The 1,591-nt window shown below is 51.6% G+C and overlaps 1 protein-coding gene across 4 annotated transcripts in view; it reads left to right on the top strand.

Moving 5' to 3' along the window:
- The window catches only part of NEK1 (NIMA related kinase 1), a 154,382-nt gene that overhangs the window by 116,214 nt on the left and 36,577 nt on the right, over positions 1-1,591 (top strand). For all 4 annotated transcript variants that reach the window (XM_006753487.2, XM_006753485.2, XM_006753488.2 and 1 more), the window contains one exon: positions 866-1,018. In XM_006753487.2, the coding sequence (XP_006753550.1) occupies positions 866-1,018 (153 nt within the window). The remainder of the gene's footprint in view (positions 1-865; positions 1,019-1,591) is intronic.

The raw sequence follows: 1,591 nt of genomic DNA, 5'->3' as shown, positions 1-1,591 counted from the left end.
GGGGAGCTCCTCAACCCCCTGATGGGCCCTGCTCTGTGCGTGACAGGTGGCAGCGCCCCAACCCCCGGATTGGCCCTGCTTTGTGCGTGACGGGGTCGAGCCACAACCTCCCCATCCACCCTACTTTGAGTGTGACAGGGGGCGGTGCCCCAACCCCTCAATTGTCCCTACCCTGAGCGTGACTGGGGGTGGCATCGCAATCTCCCGATCTGCCCTGCTCTGTGCATGATGGGGCGGTGCCCCAACTCCGCAATCGGCCCTGCTCTGAGCCCGACCAGGGGCTGCACCTAGGGATTGGGCCTGCCCTCTGCCACCCGGGAGCAGGCCTAAGCCAGCAGGTCGTTATCTCCCGAGGGGTCCCAGACTGCGAGAGGGCACAGGCCAGGCTGAGGGACCCTCTCTTCCCCCCGAGTGCACAAATTTTTGTGCACCAGGCCTCTAGTTTATATATATAAAAGCCTAAGCAACCAGCTGACCGGCTGACTAGGTGGTAACTATGACATGCACTGACCACCAGGGGCCAGATGCTCAATGCAGGAGCAGAAACCACAGACATGGAAACATGGAACAGACTGATGAATCTCAGAGGAAAGGAGGGACAGGGGAGGGCGGGAAGAGATTAACCAAAGATCTTAGATGCATACTAGAGGCCTGGTGCACTGATTCATACACTGGTGGGGTCCTTCAGCCTGGCCTGTGCCCTTTTGCAATCTGGGACCCCTCAGGGGATGTCGGAGAGCTGGTTTGGGCCCGATCCCCACAGACCAGGCCGAGGGACCCCACCAGTGTAAAAATCCATGAACCTGGCCTCTACTAATGCTGTATTATGTTATTTCATTGAAATTGTTGTATCTTTTTCTTGTAGGACATACAGTGGGAGAGGTTATTAAATTAGATCCTGGAGGATCTCCAAGAAGAGTCTGGGGAAAAAGCCCCACAGATTCTGTTCTAAAGATACTTGGAGAAGCTGAACTACAGCTGCAGACAGAACTATTGGAAAACACAACCATTACAAGTGGTAAGCATAAACTAGTTGTTCTATACTGGCAGTAATATTAAAAACTAAATTAAAAGCTATGGTACATTTAAACAATGGAATATGTGACTGCAAAAAAGAAGGAACCCTGGAAATCATTATGCTAAGTGAAATAAGCCACTCAAAGAAATACAATTACCGTATGATCTCCCTAATATGTGGAATCTAATGAACAAGATGAACTATCAAACCAGGGTATGTACCCTGACCAGGAAACAAACTACCACCTTTCAGTGTTTGGGACAACACTCCCACCAATTGAGACACACTGCCAGCTTTTGCCCTTTTCTTAACTGGATTGTTTGTTTTCTTACTGTTGAGTTCCAAGAGTTCATTATATATTTTGTGTAACAGTCCTTTATGTATTTACTAGAGGCCTGGTGCACAATTCATGCACAGGTGGGGTCCCTGGTCTGACCAGCGATCGGGGGCCATCAGGCCAGCTGGCTGGGTGGGAGGGAGGGCTGCAGGAGGTTGGCCGGCCAGGGGGACGGGCTGCAGGAGGTTGGCTGTGGGAGTGCACTGACCACCAGGGGGCAACTCAAGCATTGAGCA

This window comes from Myotis davidii, unplaced genomic scaffold, assembly GCF_000327345.1.
Source record: "Myotis davidii unplaced genomic scaffold, ASM32734v1 scaffold1832, whole genome shotgun sequence".
NCBI classification, from domain to species: Eukaryota; Metazoa; Chordata; class Mammalia; order Chiroptera; family Vespertilionidae; genus Myotis; species Myotis davidii.
The sequence above is the reverse complement of the archived record's forward strand: the minus strand, read 5'-3'. Positions and strand labels throughout refer to the sequence as shown.